Genomic DNA, 19792 nt, shown 5'->3' with positions numbered 1-19792 from the left:
CATGACGCTTTATCGCTTGAAACTTTTGATGAAAAATCAGTTTTCTGCATATCAATTTTTTGCTACCAAAATGTTTCCTTTGAGAAACAAAATTCCCAATGAATCTCTTTGTACATCTTGCAAAATGAAGCCAAAGTAATACCAATCTTACTTGTACAGATGTAATGGTGGAGTGGGGACAGATACCAAAAAGCAGTACAGCAAAGTACCACGGATTGACCAAGTGAGCCAAAGAGCTTCAAAAGCTAAATGCCCAAATCTTCTATACAGCAGGAGACCTACTTTCGAGATCTTAGAAATGAGCTGGTTTGGTCAGGGTCATCCGACGTAAGTCCAATTCTGCTAAATATACTTTGATGCTTGGCTCTGTCTCGCCATCCGAGTTCCCTCGCCCTCTTTTCCCACAATATTGATATCTTTTTCTGAGCTATGAGTGCTGCTTCTGACTTTTCCCGAGCTTCTTCGCACGTCTCCATACCCGAGTTGCATTTCTCAGCCTCTTTCTGATACTGAGAAGCCAACTTCTTGGCATCTAATAAAGCTGCATCTGCATGCTGCTGACTCTCCTCAGAAACTTTTTCCTGTACCTTCAATTCCTCCGACAACAACTCCAAAGAATTCTTGTCCAAATCGTCCTTTAACAAAGGGTCCATCTTGTCACAATCTGAAATAATGTACCAACTACTTTGAAACCTACTTAAGGCATACAGTTGTATATTGACTTGCATGAGTACGTACATGCATGCATGCACACATACATATGCATATGCTTCAACATATACACACAAACACACATCCGAATTCGGTAATTTATTTCCACGTCTCACACACATACACATATTTATACTTCCTGCATCCAAAAGAGTACATAATATGTTTACCATGCAAATACATCTGTGCACAAAATACTAAGGTGATAGTCTTAAGAATGCATACCTAGAGATGGTGTGTTCCCAACCCCTGCAAAGGAAAAGCACACTCATGTATATCAGAACTTCTTTAGAAGAAGCCATCAGATTTAACTCTTCAAAAAACAAAAAGAAAGCAGCCTATATGCATATGCAAAGGGTGGCCAGCCCGGAGGCACACTAGCCGTACATGCATACTAGACCTATGAAGGTGTAAGTCTAGCACAAGTATCATGGAAACATCCCTTCCTAGTGCAACTAGAACTGCCTTTGCGGGTGATCCCATTTCGTCGAGCGTGATTCCAAGTCGAGCTGCCAATTCAGTCAAGATGAAGTTGGCCTTGGCTCCTGATCATTGGACACTGTTAGGGAACTTGGCAAGAACATGCCCCTTTACAGTTTCTGTTCGTGTGTTGCTATTGATTTCTTGCTTGGAGTGTCCAAGCGTGTAACAAGTGCCGTCTTTCTTTTGAACAAGAAAAAACTGGTGAACAATATGGAGAAGTACTATGTTGAACAATATTCTTTTCCAAAATAACATCACATCCTTTGGTTGGAGCAACTAGGAAAGTGTCACAAAGTCATGACGTGGCATGGCCTGAAGGAAATCCCTAGCGAAGAGGGCCAAATCCCTAGCGAAAGAGACAGAAGAAGTTTTACCAACTTGCAGATCTTGGTTGAGTGGCCCAGAAGGGGTTAGGTTTAAAAACCTAACCCATCCCAACGTATGGAGCCCGATCGAGGGGCCTAAACCCTCTTAAATAAAGCAAGTAAAAAGTGCTGACGTGGCGGGCCGTATGGACGTTCCGTGATTTGCACTGCTGACGTGGAAAGCCGTACGGATTTCCATGATTTGCGCTTAGCTCGAGAGGCGCTAGCTTTAGGGCGCCAGATGCTTTTGGACCCTTACGCTTTTCATGTGACTGCTTTTGACTAGGTCAGGGGCCTTTATAAGTGTGCAAGGGCCTCATCTCTTGGGCAGTTTTGCTTGGAGCATTGCCAGAGAGAGGACCTTGGGACCTTGTACTTTTTGAACCATAATAATAAAGAATTACCGAGAAGGGGCACCAGTCTTTAAGGCTAGTGAAACTAGGTGCGGAACTCCACCGTGCCGTGTCGTCTCTCTCTCTCTCTCTCTCTCTCTCTCTCTCTCTCTCTCTCTCTCTCTCTCTCTCTCTCTCTCTCTCTCTCTCTCTCTCTCAATTTTGTTCAATTGTTTCCAGTTTCTCTCACATGAGTTGCTTTAGATCTTCGGCTTGGAGTGTCCAAGTCTATTTTAGTGGTATCAGAGCTCATACGGTTCTTCTACGAAGGATTTGATTTCTTTCTCTGCAACACACATAACACCATGTCGTGTCCTCTCTCTCTCTCTCTCTCTCTCTCTCTCTCTCAATTTTGTTCAGCTATTTCCAGTTTCTCTCACATGAGTTGCTATAGATCTTCGGCTTGGAGTGTCCAAGTCTATTTTAGTGGTATCAGAGCTCAGACGGTTCTTCTACGAAGGATTCGATTTCTTCTTTGCAACACACATAAATTCTTGTAGTGAATCCGATAGGGAGGAAACAGTCGTCCTTACTTGCCTGAGTGAGGGAACCAACGGAGGATCTAGTGGGAGTCGGACTTCTTCCGAGACTTTGGAGAAGAGTATGGCCCTCTTCTGCCAAACGACATCGAGAAGATGGAAGCACAACGGCAGCTTCAAGTTGACATATGGGCCAATGAGATGCTCAAAATACGCCGAGGACCGCAATATGCGGAATATATGAAGGATCATCCACTTGACAAGATTCGTTCGAGATGGCACGCGGCCATTCACTCACCTCTCAAATTTGCCATGAAGCAGAGATCTAAGCCGAGTGCAGACAAGCGACGACTGTACTTGCAAGATGAGTTTAACAGTGTTGTGGAGCAGCAGGTCAACCAAGTTATGAAGTCTTCGACGACTCTCGAAAGAAAAGTCGCGGAGCAGATTACCCCGGCTACTTAGGTCAAAATCCACATTCAAAGCAGTTAGCAAATTCAAGAAGCATGCACGCTTTTAGGATGACCCCAGTTCATCTTCACCTTTAGACAACTCGGAGAGTTCCTCTTCCTATGACTCCAGCAAGAGAACAGTAAGCATTGGAAGCGGAGGAGGACTTGAAAGAGCAAGAACGGTAAGGACAAACGATCCAAGAGGAAAAGATCTTGGAAAGGATCTAAAAAGCAACGAAAGCATTCTGACAATTTTGACAAGGATACCTCATCCTCAAACAGTTCTGATTCGGACGAGTCAATGTTTAGAACAGGTGGAGATGAGGCTACAGACTTGGTCAATTTGACCGGCTAGAAGAGAAGGATGGGAAGACCAAGGATTTCAAAGAGGAAGGGCAAGCACTTAGATTTGACACCTTTACAGGATATAAGGACACACACAAAGTTCTTGCCTTCATTCAACAGTTTAACTTTGTTTTCTCGGGAGGACACTTTTTCAAACCGAAACTTGGTTTACCTTGCTTTTGCGAAAAGAAGCACCTATCACATGGTTAAAGTTCAAACGAGTTTTTACCTCTACATGGCTCATTGAAGAGTAGGAAGAGGACGTTATCACAACATGGAACCATCTCCGGATGACCAAAGAAGACACTCTTGATGACGATTGTCAGCGCTTTTGGGATATTTTTCTACCAGCTTTCTCCTTTTCACTAAACTTAAAAAGAGAGAGAGAGAGAGAGAGAGAGAGAGAGAGAGAGAGAGAGAGAGAGAGAGAGAGAGAGAGAGAGAGAGAGAGAGAGAGAGAGAGTGTCGACACGGCAAGGCGGAGTTTAGAGCAAGACACACTGGCCCCAAAGACTGACAATCCTTTCGGTAGTTTCTTGTTATTACTCCGTACAAGTAAAACTCTTGAGGGTCCAACTTTCTCTGAGACTCTGCATCCAAATGATCTCCTGAAAGAGTGGCCCTCTGGGCTCTTTTAAACTTACAAGACATGCCCAAAAGCAGAGCCCCAAAAGCATTGCACCCAAGAGCATTTGCCATCAAAAGCTCATGTGGAACTGCCAAAAGCCCAGCAGCGCAAAACGCGGAAATCCGTATGGCCTGCAACGTCACCACTTGCAACGTAAATCATGGAATTCGGTACAACTACCACGTCAACATGTCAGCGCGTTTTACAAAAATAATAAGTCCCATAGGTTAAGCTTCTGATAATTTTGAACTAGGCCCCTCGATTGGTAATCATGAGTTCTTTAAGTTGGTAGAGGTTAGGATTTTTAATCCCTAACCCCCTTTAGGCCCCCCGGCCCATCTTCTAGGTTCAATTCCTCTTGTCCACTCGGCCATTTCTCCTCCAATTGGGCATGCCACGTCATCACTTTGTGACATTCCCCCCTCTTAAAAGACTTGTAGTCGTCCTTGATTACGCCTGCAAAACAGCCACAAGACAAAAACTTTCTTCAGTAGACATTGATTCTATGTACCCATGCACCAGACTCCACCAATCCAACACTCTACAAAGACATCAGTCTCTGATCAATAACATTTCTATCGAGGGTCTCAAATACAAATCATGATCATTGTAACCTATTTAGCAATCAGATCCATACCGCACTGATCTTTGCACGTATGTCGTGATGTACTAGATCTTGTTACTATCAGATTCATATCCTTACTTTTTACATTCCAATCAAGCAAACCATATCCATGACCGTCCATCCCCAAAAGACAGTACATCCACATAGCATGCCATTCACAAAATCACACACTTAGTTCACACTGAACACTTATGTTTCAATCCTTCAATCTAGCCATCTCATTCTGTCCAGAACTCTTGATGCACCTAGAGCATTGTACAACCACCTCATCCTTTCGGAACTCTTGATGCACTCACACCGATATCCAATCATATCATCCAAATAGACATCTTGATGCACTAGAATCTCATTCAGTTCTCATTAACTTAGCCATCACATCCAGATCTCACTGATCTCTAACAGATGTCTAGATGCACTAATTTCAGATCATCAGACAATATGCTGCAAACATTTCATCTTTCTCTACATGTCTCAATACACATATCAAAGAGCACATGTCTTAAGGAAATTTCAATTCAATGTACATCTGCTATAAGTCATTCCGCAAAATACTGTCAGCCCGTCAGTATCCCTAAAATCTTCAAGAGAAATTAATGACTTTATTCAATCTAGGCAATCTATGAAAAAGGAGTGGAGTGGCTCCCCTCTTGTGCAATCCGCACCGCACCAGATTCAACTTACTGATTCATTGGTAACGTTTGGCATAGACACTGCTAATAATCCAAAAGTTTCAATGTACAACTCTCTAAAGAAAATTTACCATGTTCTCCTTCTCCATTCACTTTGCATTAAGTGTAACAATGTCAGACTTTGTAAATAATTAAATTATTCACGAGAAAATAATTACCTAATTAGTTGTGTGCACATCAAAATAGAACTAGCAGTTCTAGGGCCTCAAGTGCGCCCAAATTTGGGCCAAAGCACCTCAAGGAGATCCTAACAGAAAATACTCTGAAGCCCTAGTGATTGGGAAATTGCGTCTTCAATGAAGGGGTAGATAGTAGCCTCACATTTCAGGCTCAAAAAATGACGCGCGTCAGTGCAAGCACAAGAACGAGATAGGGTCCTTAGAACAGTAACCCTAAGGCTTGAATTATGTTTACGGCCTTAGGATAAGTCAATTAAAATATTTTTTAATCGTTTATGCTGGACCAAATGGCCTAACAAGTGCGAACAGGTAATGCCAGAGCGGTGCCGGTATAGCATTGTGCTGGGGAGCAACTAACATTTCATTAGTTGCATCCATGTGTGCAGTTGTGGTTCAATTTGCACATTTCATTAATAGTTTATGAACTTTAAATGTGAAAGTTGAAAGGTTTTTAAGTTATTAAGTAAATGTGCCAAGTGGCACACTTACCAATGCAAACTAGCTCTCACTCACTTTCACCCTCTCTCTCTTCCTAGCGCCCCCTCTTCCTACTGGCTTGATAAGAGCACCCCCTCCCCCATTTCTCAATGTTGGCAGTGCTCCTACCCCCCCTATTGTGAGTATGCTCTACGCATTGAAGCCCTCCATGGAAGCTTGAGAGCATCCCCTTGCGACATATGAGGTGGCCTAGTGCTCCCATTGTCTAGAACAAGGGTTCTCATAGCCATAGCCAGCTTTTGGTGAAGTTTCATCGTGAGAAGTTACAGCAGGCACTCTCTTCGTAGAGTGTGGTGGCTGTAAATTCTCTGTTTTCGGCCCCTAATAATCTCTTTTAGGGTGAATTTCAGCAAAGTACACATAGAATCTAGTTCTTCTCTATCTACACTACACGTACACAAAGTTTGGTGCGAATCCATCGCGAGAAAGGTCTCTATTTCAGCTTTAGAACCTGCTCGGGTAACATTTTCAGGTTATGTGCAGAAAATTACAGCAAGCATGTGTGCGTGCATTTTGCGTGTTTCTCCCTTGTTTTTATTGCAGGAATGATTATGCATAAAGGGACACAGTTAGGAAGGTAGACTCTCATTTTCGAGAGCTTCTATTGAGTTTTGTGGAAGATAGACTCTCGTTTTCGAGAGCTTCCAAAATCTCGTAGCAAAGGAAAAATCCTCTCAATATTCAGAGCGTAGCTTTCGCACTCTCTCAGTCATAAGCAGAAAAGAAAGAATAGAGGACGGGCTATTGCCCCGTTCCTGTGCTTGTAAAGATTCTCCCTTAGTAATAAAGATAATCTCTTTATGGGGGGGGGGACCAGCCCATCTTCGGTCCCCCCCCCCATCTTCTGGTCCCCAATGAAGTGTCAAGCTTTCTCTCTCTCTCTCTCTAATTCTCTTGAGTATTTGAAGTACAATTTAAAGTCAGTTTACGCTTCCATATCTTTGTGACATTAAGGGCCAAAAAGTACCCTTGACCAAATTATCCCGTGAACCTAGCTTACCTTTCTGTTCTTTTCTTCTGCCCTGGGACCTGTTGGTAGCCCTGCTGGCCTCCCCTATCCACTAGCACCTCAATTAGAATCGTTAGAATTCTCTAATGAACCATCCGCTGATTCCCCTGCTTCATCGGAACCCTCGGATGCACTATTATCTGATTCCCTTTCTTCTCCGGAATCCTCTGATGAACTGTTCCCTTGGCTCGTCGGAGCCCTACGATGCTGATTCCCTTGGTTCTGTTGGTAGCCTTGCTGGCCTCCCCTATCCACTAGCACCTCAATTAGAATTGTTAGAATTCTCTAATGAACCATCCGCTGATTCCCCTGCTTCATCGGAACCCTCGGATGCACTATTATCTGATTCCCTTTCTTCTCCGGAATCCTCTGATGAACTTGCATCGAGTTCCCTTGGCTCGTCGAAGCCCTACGATGCTGATTCCCTTGGTTCTCTCTCTTCATTGGAAGACTCTTGCCCTGTAGAGGTGAACATTGGCTTGTCCGTAGGATAAGTCAATGAGCCGACATGCATTCCAGAACCTTGATCGGCATGTCCTATAAGTCTTTGAATAGAGTCGAACTTTTGTTGCAAACAATACAGTCGAATCTCTTTTGGCAAACCACAGCAAAATCGTTCAATCTGGTCCCTCACAGTGACCCTCTGAAATGAGGACACAAATAAATAGGTAGCTCAAAACGTCTCGCAATAGTCATCCGAAGTGTCTTTCTTAGTCATTCTCACATGATGCCAAAAAGTGATGACATCTTCTTCATATTCTTCTGTTATCCAAGCAAAAGTGAAATTCTCTTGAATTTTACCCACTTCTTAGGTGCTTTTCTGCGTAACAACAGAGTAGATCACCATGTCTTTGCATTTCCTTTCAAGTAAGATCCCGGCCTTTGCACCTTGGAGCGTCCTGAGAAATGACTTCCCGAGAAGGGGACGTCAAACTTCTGTATAAATTGAAGGGCTCGATGGATGTCCTGGTAGCCTAAAAACGAGTCAAACTTGACCCTCATCCTTGAGCTCCTTGGTCTTCTTGTCCATGTGTTCACTGTCTAAACTGTCATAAGAGAATTAAGTCTCCTCCTCTGAACGGCTAGATGGCTCCTTGTGCCTTCTAGACTTTTTCAAAAATCTACTTTTCTTGCTTTTTCTCCGCTTCTTCTGCCTTTCATCATCCTCTCTCGAACTAGAGAACGACGAACTGTCAGAACTCCCTGAAGACGAAGAAAATTTGGGTGATACCTCAAAAACAAACACACTTCTTGGATCTTTTTACCACCTCGAAAGTCGATTCCGACCAAAACAATAGGGGAAATCTGTTGATTTCTTCTTCTTTCGAGAGTGCCGTTAGCATTTCATTAACCGATTCATCTTCTTTTTAAGAGCCACTCTTTCTGCAAGTACAATTTCTGCTTTTTTGCACTCGGCTTTTCTTTCACCATCCTTACCATCTTGAGAGTAGAATTGACGGCCTCTCGCTATCTTGAGTAAATCTCATCAATCGGGTAATTCTTGAGGTGATTCACATATTTCGGATCTTTGGAGTACTTAATCAATCTTTTTGCACACGTGTCAATCTGCAAATGACGTTTGTACTACGTTACGTCGAAATTCCTTGCCGAAAATTTGCCAAAATCTCCGTTGGTTTCTTCAGTTCCCACGCTGGGACTTAGCTTTTCTTCATCTCCTTGCAGACCAAAGGACAAAGGGGTGTCGTCTCTGTCAGATTCTCCGCGAGAACCCATGTGTGTTGCACGCCAATATGAAAAGGTTCATAGTTTATAACATTAAAAAACAGCATGTAGCAAGAAAGTTTGGAAAGAGACCAACGTGGAAAGTAGTACGAGCCCCCTCTCTCTCATGCAACGCCACCTAGCCAAAATCTCACGCTTTACTATAAACAACTATAGCACTACCTATTTGGGAGCTATTCTGACAGAGTACACATACACACAACACAAAAGAACTCTCTCTCTCTCTCTCTCTCTCTCTCTCTCTCTCTCTCTCTCTCTCTCTCTCTCTCTCTCTCTCTCTCTCTCTCTCTCTCTCTCTACAGTATGGTTTCAGTCACATGGTTTCAGCATGGATAGATTGCCTCCGTTTCAATACTCCCTGGATGCACCCTCCCTGTCTCTCACACGGACAGAGATCACCAGACTCATACGCTAGGATCTGATTCAGCTAGATACCAGGAGCACATGAATACAGCCGACACAGGAGCTGGGCACCAAGATGGCTTTCTACAGAGAGCATTGTCACATGACACATCCCGACCCTATGTGTCCGTGAACAAGCTACACCACAACAGGGTTCAGTCAGTTCAGTCAAGTTTAGATTAGCAGTGATCTGGCACTTTTGTGAGTCTATTCGTAGACCGTGCATGCCCAGTCACTTAGCATAGATGCATATCCTCCGGTTGCACACAGCATGATCATCAGAATTCCCATCAGAATCCATTAACATCAGTTAGGGGAATTTTCCAGTGCATTTAGCCTATTTTCCTATTTTTTGGTTATTTTCACTTATTATTTTTAAGTGACTTTCCAACAAAAGTAGGTAGGGCAATTTTGCTAAGTTAATATATAAACAAACCCAAGTTAGCACTTTCTGGCAGAAGAGGCAGCAGGAGCTTCCCGCTCAACAGGCAACTTCTCAGCAGTACCCCCCCTGAGCATCCCCTAGCGTTTTTCCCTTGCATCATCGCCCTCCCACCACCTTGGAGCGTTTTTGCATTTCCTCTTCATATACCAGAGTCCATGGAGATTTCATCCTCTGCTTGGTCGTCCTCATCTTCCAAGACAGCTAGCGTTAGCAGATTATCCTCCCATGCCTCAAGACACTTAAGCGTTTATGCTTGCAACACCAGATCAGCAGTAGCGTTTTTGCTAAGCAGCAGGCACACCAGCGTTTTTGAGATTCAGCCCTAACCCGCAGCAGATACTAGCAGTTTTCAGCCTATGACACAGTAGTAGATCAGCCCCGAGATGGTTGCAGATGTTCCCCCCTTTTCAGCCATAAAAACGCAGTCAAAACAATCACTTTCAACCACTGAAACAGTCCCGAAAATCAGCAGATAGAAGACCTCAGATTTCAGCCATGAAGTCATCGTCGTCATCACCGTCGTCGTCGTCGGCATAGTCCCATTGCATCAGTCCATTGCATACGCATTGTACACTTTGTGCAATCAAAGTAGACCACTCTCACCGACGAGAGTGGGGCCTTTGGAGGAGGGTTTTACAAACTCTCGGGTGTCGTATCTCTTCTCTCTCCTTCTCTCAGTCTCATTCACTTGCACGCACAATATCCACTCACTTTGTTCGTGATCATAGCACTCTCCATAAGACGGAAAGCTCTCTCTTTCCCTAAGAACTAAAAGGAACCTTGAGCAATAAAGATCACTAATCTTGAGAAAATACAACATTCATTCCGCTGCACCTTACATTGGTATCAGAGCTTTGGAAGTGTTTTGCATTACTCAAGGAAAGAACCACAAGAACCACAAGAATTTTTTTGCTTGTTGCGGTCGCACGAACCCAAGTTTACTTGGGCGTGGCGATTCCTAATCGTGTTTTGTTGAAGAGTGACAAGAATCCCAAGAAAGAAGGGCTTGTCCAGCCTCCCCTTGTGTCTCTTTTCACTCATTGAGAGCGGACCATGCACTTAGCGGCCGGCCAATCGACGTGAGGTGGGAAAAAGCAACCTTGGTGTGAGCGCAAGGCCGCCAAGGGGTGCGCCCGCAGAAAGGAGTAGAACTCGGGTGAAGAGAAGATCCTTCTCCAACGCGATTTGCAAGCGAAAGAACACCTCAAGACCCTCAAGAACTCAAGAACCTCAAGAACCCAAGACCCTCAAGACTCAAGAACCTCAAGACCCTCAAGAACCCAAGTTCTCGTGAACTTAAGAACCCAAGATCCCCAAGAACCCAAGTTCCTCGTGAACTTAAGAACCCACACGAACCTACAAGAACCCACGACTTCAGAATGATCATCACTTGAAGCAGAATGGATACTTCGCTTGGAGGTGATGAGCATGAGAGAGGCAAAGAAGAATTTTCCCCACCAGGAGGTTTTTCTGACCCTTCCCCATCTACGACAAGGATTGCACTAACTCCTATGGAGGCTTTCGACAAAAGGATGATGGACAGGAAGTTAGAAAGCGAAGAAAGAATAGCAGCCATAGAGCGCAAATACCAAGAAAGAATGGCAGCCACAACGCATGAGCGTGAGCAAGCACGCTTGGAAGCCAACGAACGACAAGCCACATTGGATCGTGAATTCAAAGAAAGAAAAGTAGAAACGGAACGCAGACAAGCAGAGAACAAAGAAATACAAGCAAAATTTTATCACGAGACCAAAGCACGGATGCAAGAGATGTTGTGACTCTTTTCTCAAGTGCCGACACTGATGCAAGAGATTCGGAAAAAGGAGACTCTCTCAGTCTCTTCTTCTCCATCGCATGATACACAAGATTTTCATGATTGTATGAAGCATGATGATGATGAGAAGCATGATGAGTTGAATGATAATGATTTGCATGATGATTTGAATGACAATGATAAGCATGATGATTTGGATGCCAATGATTTGGATGACAATGACAAGCATGATGAGTTGCATGAAGATGATGTGATTGTTCACAAGGATGATGTGTTAGTGGATGCTTTTTCTAGCGAAGCTAACCTCGTTGCAGATTCAATCAATCACGAAGATCCGATCTTGGCGTTCGAGTCGAGGTCCAAAGAACCCCCACAGGACGATTCGATCATTCAGGAAGAACTGATCTTGGCTCTCGAGCCTAGGTCCACAGAACCCTCACAGTAAGTATTATGTGTTCGCATGATTGATACGCACGCATTGTTCAAGTGTCTCATTCGTGAAGGTTTCCTGTATTTTAGTCAGCATCGTTATGTGATCCCTTTTCCTAGGCATGACATATTGTATGTTGAGCACGTTTCTCTCATGGATGAGCACGCATGTATGCGGATTGTTCATGAAAAGTTGAAAAGTTTGTATGTAAGGAAGTCACAGTCCATGTCTCTTCCATGGCATGACACAGTTTCCGACAGAGCACATGATAGTATGAGCACCAAGCATGGGCATTTCCATTGTGATTTGCCACAGTTGATTGATTTTGATCAAATAGAAAAGATTCGATCTCATTGTTTGCATGTGTTTGATGAACGGATTGTCACTCCGTCTCTATGTTTATCTACATTACATACACAATCTTTAGAGAAGACAAGATTTTTTTCCTTCACTTTACATGGAATGGGTATGTTCATGGTTTTGTGTTGGAGATGGTTTCAGGAATTTTCAGCCATGGAGATTCTTGAAGACGAAAGAAGCAGATCTCTAGACGAAGTTGACGCAAGAAAGGAGATTCAAACGACTTTGTGTCGCTTTCGGTGCGGCCCAAAGAAGCAAGCGTTGCAGACCTTTATGAAGTTCAAGTACCGCTCGACCCACACAGCAGAGTGGGCCGCCGAAGAGTCCCTTCTAGGATTCCGGATGCTGTTGGCGATCTCCCTCGACGCCATACAGTTCGGTACCACTACCTCACTTTGAAAAGGAGATGTCACGTGACACATCCCAACCCTATGTGTCCGTGGACAAGCTACACCACAGCAGGGTTCGGTCAGTTCAGTCAAGTTTAGATTAGCAGTGATCTGGCACTTTTGTGAGTCTATTCGTAGACCGTGCATACCCAGACCATGGCGATTTCATCCTTTGCTTGGTCGCCCTTATCTTCCAAGACAGCTAGCATTAGCAGATTATCCTCCCATGCCTCAAACACTTCAGCGTTTTTGCTTGCAACACCAGATCAGCAGTAGCGTTTTTGCTAAGCAGCAGGCACATGAGCGTTTTTGAGATTCAGCCCTAACCCGCAGCAGATACTAGCAGTTTTCAGCCTATGACACAGTAGCAGATCAGCCCCGAGATGTTGCAGATGTTCCCCCATTTCAGCCATAAAAACACAGTCAAGACAGTCATTTTCAGCCATCGAAACAGTCCCGAAAATCGGCAGATAGAAGACCTCAGATTTCAGCCACTTAGTCGTCGTCGTCATCGGCATAGTCCCATTGCATCAGTCCATTGCATACGCATTGTACACCTTTGTGCAATCAAAGTAGACCACTCTCGCTGACGAGAGTGGGGCCCTCGGAGGAGGGCTTTACAAACTCTCGGGCGTCGTATCTCTTCTCTCTCCTTCTCTCAGTCTCATTCACTTGCACGCACAATATCCACTCACTTTGTTCGTGATCATAGCACTCTCCATAAAACGGAAAGCTCTCTCTTTCCCTAAGAACTAAAAGGAACCTTGAGCAATAAAGATCACTAATCTTGAGAAAATACAACATTCATTCCGTTGCACCTTACAAGCATCTTCTCCAACTCATGGAGGACGGTTTTGTGACTAGGCCTACATACATGGATACGCACTTATCTCATGGGATACAATGAGCTATTGGGCAAATACGCACATCCTCACATCAGCTCCAAATTGAGACTGGCCAATTTCGAGGGGTACCAGTAGGGGCCAGCATATGTCACCTATGTCGCTTAGAGCCAGAGACAGAGTTGCACTACACATGTCATTGCCTAGCGTAATATGAGATACGAGGCCGCTTCCACTGTCTGTTCAGAGAGGGTTTTGGACCATTTTCTAGAGTCATGAGATACGAGGATCAGAGATGTCTCGGATTGTTCCTACTAGAGCTGTGCAGACTTAGGGAGAGCTTGCTGAGGACATCAGGGGAGAGACAGTCTCAGAGATAGATCACAGATTTCTTTACACCAGCCAGGGGAGAACCAGAGGAGCAATCATCACAGTAGATCTCAGAGCCCACCCACACTAGAGGTACATTGATTGATCAAGCCATTGAGCTAGGCAGATCCAGACGCCCACGACCTCGAGGGGTCTCCCACCACCGACGAAGGCTACAGCAGAAGATCCAGATCACTCTAGCTCGACATGCAAGACGCCCAACCAGAGTACTGACCATGGAGGATGTTGATGAGATTCGACAACAACCGATGAGAGATTTCATTTGAACCCACCACCCCCCCTCCCTCTATCTCGTTCCAGTTCCGGATCAACTTCAGATTCATTTCCTTAGTGTTTTAGTGTTTTAGTCTTAGACCTTTGTACTTTTCGTACTCAGACAAGGTATCAGATTCACCAATTGTAACTTTTTGGTCTCATAGGTCATTTTGGCCTTTTATAGACGTTAATATAACATTTCATCTCATCTCTCTCTCTCTCTCTCTCTCTCTCTCTCTCTCTCTCTCTCTCTCTCTACGCCCGGTCAGACTACTGACCATGGAGGAGATTGATGAGATCCGCCAATGACCGATGCTGGATCTCTTGTGATTTACCTATTTAGCTATCCCAGTTGCTGCTTACTTTGCTTAGTTCACATCGAGCAGCTTAGGATTCCATAGTATTTTTGTTTTGTTATGTTGTTATTTTGTTACTCTGAAGTTGTATCAAATCCACCACATTGTAACTTTCTGGTCTCATAGGTCACTTTGGCCTTTTGAAGACGTTGCCACTGGACACCCGGAGGAGTTACTACCACAGCAGAGCTCGTCGTCTCACACCATAGGCACACTGATTGACCGAGCGATTGAGCTGGGAAGATCCAGACGCCCACGACTGTGGAGGACTACACAGCATCGGCAGAGGCTGCATCAGAGGATTCGGATCACTTTGGCTCGACATGCATGACGCCCGATCAGACTACTGACCATGGAGGACATTGATGAGATCCGCCAGCGACCGATGTTGGATCTCTTGTGATCTAGCTATCCCAGCTAGCTGCTTAGTTCACACCTAGTAGTTTAGGATTCCATAGTATTTTATTGTGACATTTGTCATTTCATTTTTGTCATACTCTGACTTTGTATCAGATCCACCACATTGTAACTTTCTGGTCTCATAGGTTACTTTGGCCTTTTGAGACGTTAATATAACATTTCATTTCATTTCATTTCTCTCTCAAAATAAAAGTGGTTTGCATTACATAAAATCGACCATTGGTCCATGGACAAGAAATATGGGAAAAACCCTGTTGGATGTACAATGAGATCATGAGGGAAAAACCCGTAACAAACCACAAGAACATCTAGGGATAAAGATACTCTAATCAGGTGGTGAAGTATAGCTTTCTCGTTAGTGATCAAGTCTACATCACCCAAAGCTCTCTCCAGCTCGGGCGATGTAGCGAAAACCACCAAGTCTAGTGTTGTTTATCTAACGACTGATATAGAGCATCCGCTGTAAAAACCTCTTGTAGCAACTCACAAAAGCCAACGGATTGTGAAGCCCCTAGGCCGTGCCTCCAAAATCATCCTCATCCATTCTAACATTTCCTGATGATGAACTCCAAAAAAGGATGCACGTCTACGGCACAACCAAACTGTAAGAGAGGCAGGGTGGACCCACGCGTTGTCCACCTCAAAAGCCAAGGGAAGGTACCAAGATGCACATCTTTCTGACCAAGCCAACTTCCCTAAGGCCTCTCTGAACTGACTCTCAAACAAATCTGCAAACTGCCTGATATCCATGAAGTAATTGGCCTCGACCATAGCTTGCTCCTGTAAGATATCATAGACAGCCTCCCTCGTTTAAAAGGAGTCACCGTGCAAAACCTGTACTCTATGGGGGCTCTCTCTAGGCCGAGGAAAATGTGACGAGTTCCTGATGACTGCAGGAAAAGTATGTTGACACCTAGTGGCCCACTCCTCAAGGAAACATCTAGAGGTCTCCATGGACCAACTGTAAAAAACTGAGGTGGCAAGATCTCAGAAAATGGGACATCTGATGGAGATGCAAAGCCTGCAGAATAGTCAAAATCCTCTACAAACTGCAAAAACTCACTCTCCTACGCCCCCTAAGCACGGTCTACAGTGAGAGGCACCTGTGACTCTAGCTCCAAGAGATCCAAAGGCTGCTGGATAGGTCTGTCTTGGGGCAACTTGTGCTACTCCTGAGTTGCTATCGACTGTTGATCCTCCTCTATCTCTCTGTCCGACTGCCTTGGTACCTCCTCTCGATCATGGTCTGGTAACCCCTCCTCCAAAGGTCTATCTGGGAGCTGCTCTACCTTTGCCAACCTCTGTCTCACCACTCTCCTGTAAACAAGGATAGGCTGAGCCTGTGCCTGTCTACCTCCCTACCTTTGTGCCTGTCTACTCTACACTGCTGTTGTTGAGTACTTTGCTGTTGCTGGCTCTATGCAAAGTCCTGTTGCTGCTGCTACGCAAAACTTTGTTGTGACGTTGTGAGTGTTGTCTCCTCCGACGACCAATCTGTCTGTGTTGTCGCCCTCTAGGGTAATCCCTCACCAAGTGTCCCATCTCATGACATCTAAGGCACTGGTTCAGTCTACTCGTAACCACAATCCTTTGCGTGTGCAACACCCCTTTCCACTCGAAAGTGATGGTACCTGGAAAGACTGTGGAAGGGGTGGTGGCCACCTTTATAGATGGCACAGATGTCTAAAGCTGCACTGAACAAATAAATGGTATACCAAAGAGAGAACCCATCTGCCTCAACATGTCTGGCAACCAAAAGGGAAGGCAGTGGTGGGAAAGGTAAGGCAGTGGCGGGTAGGTGGGGGCAACGGACAGTGGCTGGACGAGCAGCCAGAGGCGCGGGGCGAGGAAGGCAGGATGGGCAGGGGTATGACGGGGGCAGGGCAGGGGTGCAGGCAGCCCTGGGAGCTCGCGGGCAGACACGGCAAAGACGCGAGGCGAAGAAGCGAGATCTGCAACGCAGCGCCTCTGCGACAAACCCTAACAGAGCGTGAGGGGCCTTCACAGGGAAGCGCAGCAGACCTCTGAGGAGTGGACAGCACACGCGAGGGATTAGGGTTGCAGCAAGAGCAGCAGAGTTTTAGGGTTGCAGACTTGAGCAGCAGGCGAGCACGACTCACTCTCTCTCTCTCTCTCTCTCTCTCTCTCTCTCTCTCTCTCTCTCTCTCTCTCTCTCTCTCTCTCTCTCCACACACACACAGGCAATGGAGAAGCTGAGGATGATGCGCAGAGATTTGTGTGTGCTCTCCATTGTGTAGAACACGCTCAGACAAGTTCTCTCCTGCGATTCCTATTGGCAGCCTGGCATAGACTATCACGAAAGACAGCTAAATTTCGCAATTGTGTGTGTAGGCTGGCTGTCCAGACAGTTTACACTGTACAGCCCCTCGTCATTTTCAGCAAAGAGATCCTCTCTTTATCAACCGGGAAGAGGGTAGACTCAAGGAGTGCTCCTATCGAAGTAGGAGAAGGTGAGCTTGCAATATCCTCCGGTAGTTGAATTTCAGCAATCAGTTAATGGAGTTCTTCATGAATTATATGCATCAGAAAGAATCCTTGGTCACTTAAGACAGTGCAGTAAATGCACAGGCATATATGAAATCAGAGTGCATTCTCAGAAGATCAGAAAGGCATCACTCTATTCCTAGAGTTAGTGGTTCAATGTTTAAATTCAGGATGGAGAAAAGGTTTTCCTTTTCTCAGTTCATGTGCTTGTAAGAACAATTCAATTTATTAATAGAAAATCTCCACAAAGGGGGGGGGGGGGGGGGGGGGGGGGGGGGAAGGCGGGGGGACCAGCCCATCTTCTGGTCCCAGTACAGCGTCTTGAGTTTTTTTTATTTGTTAAAAGTCCATGATAAATTAAAGAATTGCTAAAGAACACGCTTCCCTTTCTGTGACACAAGCGTAGGGAAGGTTCCGGTGCCAATATATCCTCGTCACTCCCATGTATGTATTCAACCATATGCAATCCGAAGGCAAGACACAATTGATGTAACTCCAGAGACCTGGGGTAAGGAGACTCTCAATAATGCTGATGTGGGAACAGTAATAGAGTTCATCCATCACAAGCCCATACTCATTGAGCCAAACCAAAGGAGTGTACCTCATAGACAAACCCTCAAGAGGCTCTAGGGTAGGTCAGAATGATCAAGGCCCATGCCTTCCATCATCCACCTTAAGAGATGGGTGTAGCAAATTCCATACATTCAAATGGATGCAGATTTGATAATCCTTTACAAACCATCAATGGTGACACCTTTACATAAAGTCTCTCGATCCATCTTTCAATCTCCCCACAGCTCGTTCTTTGTAACCGGGCTACTGAGGTTTACTTATAGGCCCTGCTTCAGTCTTAAGAGACTGAAAAATGTAGAGTTGAGCATTAGGATGCTGTATGATGTGCAAATGAAGCTGCATTACATGCTCGTTTCCTTAACTCTCAACAGCAATTAACAAAAGAGGCTAAATTGATCCAAACTACCACCATTGAGCACAGATACAATTCAGTAGCCAACTGCATCAGACCATTAGAATTATCGTGTGAGGAGGATAGAAACCTGGAAGCAGCATGGACTCTCCATCCGCTGTGCAGTCGCAAGCACAAGGAGGGCAATTTCCAACGGAGTCAGTATCTTCCGAGACTCCAGTTGCGACCTGCCAGAACAGAGACGGGCCAAAAATGTAGATAGCGAGCCCAATGGCGATGAAAACAGCCACAAGCTTCAGCCCAGAAAGGCCCAGGACTGCAGAGGAGCTCTGTGAGGACCGCATTGCGACCAAGTGAAAATGCAGATCGAAGATCGGAATCAGGCCCACCGAGCTTTCATAGCTGGATTCAGAAGCCCGGAAGAAGAGTCACTATGCGCCGTGAAGAGACGCCAGAAAGAAACATACATGATAAAAGAAGAGATGGGTATGAGCGTTGAGGTGGGTTCGGAGCTCACAGTCGTGAAATGTACGTGCTGGTGGGTGGGTGTGGGTGTGAGTGTGCGTGAGCGCGCGCGCGCGGGTATGTTGAGTCATTAGAGTCTAGAGGCAGAGAGAGAAAGGGTGTGGGCCTAGGTAACATGGTGTTCAACTTCGCGTGAGCCTCTATTCACCTCCTTTCTCAGTTCTGTAGGGCCTAGGCTAGGCTCTCTTACGGTTGCACGTCTGTGTCAACGGCATGTTACAAGTTACAAATCAACAGCTTGAAATCTGGCCTCCATTTTGGATGGAGAAGCTACTCACAAATGTCCCTATCAAGATTCAACGCCAACACAAGCTAGACTCAATGTCAACTTTCAAGTTTTAAAGAATGAAATAGAAGTTTTTTACCAAATTTCAAGCTCCCCTTGACACAAACCCATGGAATTTAACGCATTTTTGCAACAAGGTTAAGAATCTCACAAGGGGCACGAGTGAGAGTGAGAGAGAGAACTCGTGAATGTGTGGTGTGTGTGTGTGTGTGTGTGTGTGTGTGTGTGTGTGTGTGTGTGTGTGTGAGAGAGAGAGAGAGAGAGAGCAGAAGAGAGGGGGGGAGAGAGAGAGAGAGCTTTTGAGAACCGAGAGAGAGAGAGAGAGAGAGAGAGAGAGAACTTGTAGGGAAAGAAGGAAGAAAGAGAGAATTAAACTGCCCTTGAGAATTGTTGCTTAGGCCTCTCATGGCAGGCCAATAATGAGAAAACTCCAAGAAATTTGATTGAGCTTTGGCATTTTTCCATTGTTTTTTATGAGCATTGTTGCAACTCTCTCCCTCTTTAGCTTCGATATGTATAGATGAAAGGCCACATTGAAACATGAATTAGCCTCTCTCTCTCTCTCTCTCTCTCTCTCTCTCTCTCTCTCTCTCTCTCTCTCTCTCTCTCTCTCTCTCTCAGCAGAGCTCCCCCTCGTCTCACACCAAAGGCACACTGATTGACCGAGTGATTGAACTGGGGAAATCCAGGCGCCCGCGATTGCGAAGAACTACACAGCATCGACGGAGGCTACGACAGAAAATTCGAAGCACGCTGGCCAGGCATGCACGACGCCCGGTCAGACTACTAACCATGGAGGAAATTGATGAGATTCGCCAACGACCGATGCTAGATCTCTTGTGATTCAGCTATCCCAACAAGCCGCCCATTTTTTGCTTAGTCTTTTGCTT

At 45.2% G+C, this 19792-nt stretch overlaps 1 protein-coding gene across 2 annotated transcripts; it reads right to left on the bottom strand.

The window, feature by feature from the left end:
- Nucleotides 1-8: 8 nt before the first annotated feature.
- LOC147427008 (uncharacterized) lies at nucleotides 9-18650 on the bottom strand. Of its 2 annotated transcripts, XM_086499118.1 has the most exons (3): nucleotides 18222-18636; nucleotides 937-960; nucleotides 9-664 (listed from the first exon to the last, which is right to left on the bottom strand). In XM_086499118.1, the coding sequence occupies exons 1-3, from the start codon at nucleotides 18433-18435 to the stop codon at nucleotides 279-281; spliced, it is 624 nt and encodes a 207-aa protein (XP_086355244.1). In that variant the 5' UTR covers nucleotides 18436-18636; the 3' UTR covers nucleotides 9-278. The 2 variants fall into 2 exon arrangements, with proteins under 2 accessions (XP_086355244.1, XP_086355245.1); XM_086499119.1 differs by lacking the exon at nucleotides 937-960 and having other exon boundaries at nucleotides 18222-18650.
- Nucleotides 18651-19792: the final 1142 nt, after the last annotated feature.

The sequence above is a fragment of the Adiantum capillus-veneris genome, chromosome 24 (assembly GCF_014529385.1).
Source record: "Adiantum capillus-veneris isolate H3 chromosome 24, ASM1452938v2, whole genome shotgun sequence".
Taxonomy (NCBI): domain Eukaryota; kingdom Viridiplantae; phylum Streptophyta; class Polypodiopsida; order Polypodiales; family Pteridaceae; genus Adiantum; species Adiantum capillus-veneris.
The sequence above is the reverse complement of the archived record's forward strand: the minus strand, read 5'-3'. Positions and strand labels throughout refer to the sequence as shown.